General features: G+C 41.8%; 2 protein-coding genes across 2 annotated transcripts in view; one reads left to right on the forward strand and one right to left on the reverse strand.

Annotated features, from left to right (window-relative positions):
• Positions 1 to 3,364, forward strand: part of LOC102678465 (protein FAM76A) — a 42,307-nt gene that overhangs the window by 12,768 nt on the left and 26,175 nt on the right. The gene's annotated exons all lie outside the window — the stretch shown is intronic.
• LOC102680185 (PR domain zinc finger protein 1) overlaps positions 1 to 3,364 on the reverse strand; it is an 8,249-nt gene that overhangs the window by 3,027 nt on the left and 1,858 nt on the right. The window contains exons 2-5 of the mRNA XM_006621259.2: positions 1,888 to 2,058; positions 967 to 1,086; positions 254 to 379; positions 23 to 149 (exon numbers count right to left, since the gene is read on the reverse strand). Coding sequence (XP_006621322.1) covers positions 23 to 149; positions 254 to 379; positions 967 to 1,086; positions 1,888 to 2,052 — 538 coding nt within the window. The 5' untranslated portion in view covers positions 2,053 to 2,058. The remainder of the gene's footprint in view (positions 1 to 22; positions 150 to 253; positions 380 to 966; positions 1,087 to 1,887; positions 2,059 to 3,364) is intronic.

Genomic DNA, 3,364 nt, shown 5'->3' on the forward strand with positions numbered 1-3,364 from the left:
GAGATGATACAGTGGCGCTTACGTATTCTTTGAAGCATTAGTTCACCCGTCAACGGGTAATTGAGCCTTTCCGCGAACTCCCTGCAATACCACACCAGAAGCTCTTGATTCGGTAGTATCGGCTTGATCGTGTAAAAATAAATGTTCATCTGCGAAAAAAAAAAAAGAAGGAGAGGCAAAAGAGGCGGGNAATCCAATACTAGACGTGGAGAGGGTAGGGGAACTCGTTTCTCTCGATCCGAATTCGACTCACCTTATACTGGCATGCTATTAGGTTCTGCGATTCGGACGAATAAGCCGGGTTTACGTAACGCATCCAATTTGATTTCTGGACGTCATAACCGTCGATGTAGTAGAACAGCTCGTTGTTTTTGTACACCTATCGATTGATTAACGTACGTGACGATTTAGTCGATCGGACAACCAACGCACGCGTTCGACTCGCGATCGTAGTAGTAGTAGTAGTAATGGTAATAGTAGTAGTAGTAGTAGTAATAATAAACGCGAATAGTATCCGTAGGAAATCTTAGCTCGAGTCTGACTAACTGGTAAGACTAAATCTTCTATGTTCGAGGCTGTTAAGGCATCGAGCAACGGGGAAATATCCGCGATTTAGTAGCAAGAATCGGAAGAGGGAGGGAGGGAAGGAGAGAGAGAGAGAGAAAGAGAGAAAGAGAGAGAGAGAGAGAGAGAGAGGGAGAGAGCCAAGTTCTCTCTATCGTAACTCATCAATTCGTTACGAGGCATCAATGGCTTCGCGGGTTTCGCTTTAAGGCTCGCTAGATCGGCTGAAACCAGTTTCTGGTCTTTGCAGGCTTCTCTCTCTATCTTTTTCCCTCCCTTTTCGTCTCCCCCTCGTTTTTTCCTTTTCCCCCCTCATCCAACCGAGACTGGCCTACGATGATAGCCGACCGCTTGCGAAATACCTGACTACGTGGTTTTTGAATAGTGGCGCTCGATTCTTACCCTCCAGAAGTACTTCCGGTTCGCATCGGCCGGCACCGAGTCCTTGGTGTACACATGGCCCACGAGGGGACCGAACCGTGTCCCCTTGGGTATGTAACTCGTGCTCCACACGCCCAAAACCTACGGAGAACACGACAAATCGATATCCTTTATCAATTCCTTCATTTAACCGATTCAATCGATTTAAAATTCGATTTGGCGGCCCTCTCAACGCTCCTTTCTCTTCTCTTCTCGCGTAATTGTATCGTACGCGCAAAATATATCCTGCTCGAGTGTGAAATAGTAGAATTTTCCGCAATTCGATTTTTGTCAAAGAACACGTTAAAACACTATTAAAATTCGTTTTTATCCGCGGCGATATTTACGAACGTTTCCACGGATCTATTATTTTCATCGCACACGATATTAATAATAATTTTCCAAACCGCGATTCGACATTTTCGATAAAGAATTCTTCTGTCGTTTTCCAAAAATCTTGTTTGCTCCCGTTTCGTTCCGTTTTCAATTACCCGACGCAAAAGGAATCGAACGATATTCGATGTGTGTACGTACGCGCTCCAAGAGTAAGAGTTCGCAGAGTTCGTGCAATGACCGAGGCTATTGGTCTCGATTCCCCGTGTCACCGAGGAAAGTGTAACGATTGACTCTAGGTCGTGCGGCTCGGTAAGTTGATTAGCTTGTTCGTCGCTCGGTCAAGTTTGATTCCACCCCTTAAATCGGGTGGAACGATTAAAGCCGCGTCAACCCGCCCGATCGAAACAAGATTCCAAAGACCGAGCTGCTTTTGCTCGAGTTCGCGTCGCGTTCGAGGGGGCCGCTGTTTCGGGGGTTTAGAGGGGGGTTTAGAGAGAAATGGTTGATTACACTCGCGACTCTCACCGAGGAGGTCTCGAGAAAGGATTCTTTGGCGGAGGAACGTACATCGTTGAGGGCCTGAGAAGGTTTGAGGACCAAATTTCTTGGCAGGGATGCCTCCGCACGATTGGTATCGCCAGGCGATGCCGACACATCCGGTACCAAATATACCGCATGCTGCTCGAATTCCTCTTCTCTCAAGGTCGCGTGATCCCACTCGCTAGCCTCCATCCTTCACTGTACAAAAATTCATAAAAAAAAAAAGGAAATATATATATATTAGTTTTCATCGTTTAGCGATAAAAGGGGATAATGTCTAATTCGAATCATTACGCGAATATTAATATTAAAAGTGTTAAAAAGTTTACATTTTTTCGATTTACATCAAAGAGGCGGATAGGGATTGTTTATTGATATTTGATAATATTTTTAAAGCGTTTGATATAAAATTGATAATTGATAAATTGATATAAAATGATATAAAATTCATAAAGAAAAAAAAAGAAAATATATATATTAGTTTTCATCGTTTAGCATTCCGATAAAAGGGGATAATGTCTAATTCGAATCATTACGCGAATATTAATATTAAAAGTGTTAAAAAGTTTACATTTTTTCGCTTTATATCAAAAATGCGGATAGGAATTGTTTATTGATATTTGATAATATTTTTAAAGCGTTTGATATAAAATTGATAATTGATAAATTGATATAAAATGATATAAAATTCATAAAGAAAAAAAAAGAAAATATATATAAGTTTTCATCGTTTAGCATTCCGATAAAAGGGGATAATGTCTTAATTCGAATCATTACGCGAATATTAATATTAAAAGTGTTAAAAAGTTTACATTTTTTCGATTTATATCAAAAATGCGGATAGGAATTGTTTATTGATATTTGATAATATTTTTAAAGCGTTTGAATCGTCCTTAATCGACGCCGACGAAAGAACGCGTCGAGAAAGAATTTTTATCCTCCCTTGATTAAGAGACGTGGATCATCGCGGGCGAAAGTGGAGACTCGTGGAAATCCCGATATTATTTAGGAATCGACAACGGCAAAAGTATCTATGTGTAATGACGGCCGACAACGCAGAACGTTATAAATAGTTGAGATTCCGGTAAATCGATACGATCAATAACTCCAGCCATTAACTTCGAAACGCTTGTAAAAGAGAGGAAATGCGTTCGTGTCCGCGTGTCGCAACTATCGAGAAATTTTTTCTTTCTTTCCTTCTCTCCTTCTTTCTTTCTTTCTTTCCTCTTCGAGTATTCTTTCCTCATCGATGAAAGTCCGAAGAAACTTTAATTATACGTCTTCTTTGTTCCTTGCTTCGAAGAGAGAGAAAGAGAGAGGGAGAGAATCCACGTGATAAGGGAGAAATCGCATTTTTTCCCTTGTCCCTCAATCGGGGATGGTGCAACACTTTAACATCGCGAAAGTGAAACCCGTCCACGCATTGATCGACTGCAGGGGTGAGAGGGAGGGGGACGGGGCATAAACTCTGAAGTCCGACCCTCCGCTCCTCACCCCCGCCCAC

Source organism: Apis dorsata, unplaced genomic scaffold (assembly GCF_000469605.1).
Source record: "Apis dorsata unplaced genomic scaffold, Apis dorsata 1.3 scaffold_618, whole genome shotgun sequence".
In the NCBI taxonomy this organism is placed as follows: domain Eukaryota; kingdom Metazoa; phylum Arthropoda; class Insecta; order Hymenoptera; family Apidae; genus Apis; species Apis dorsata.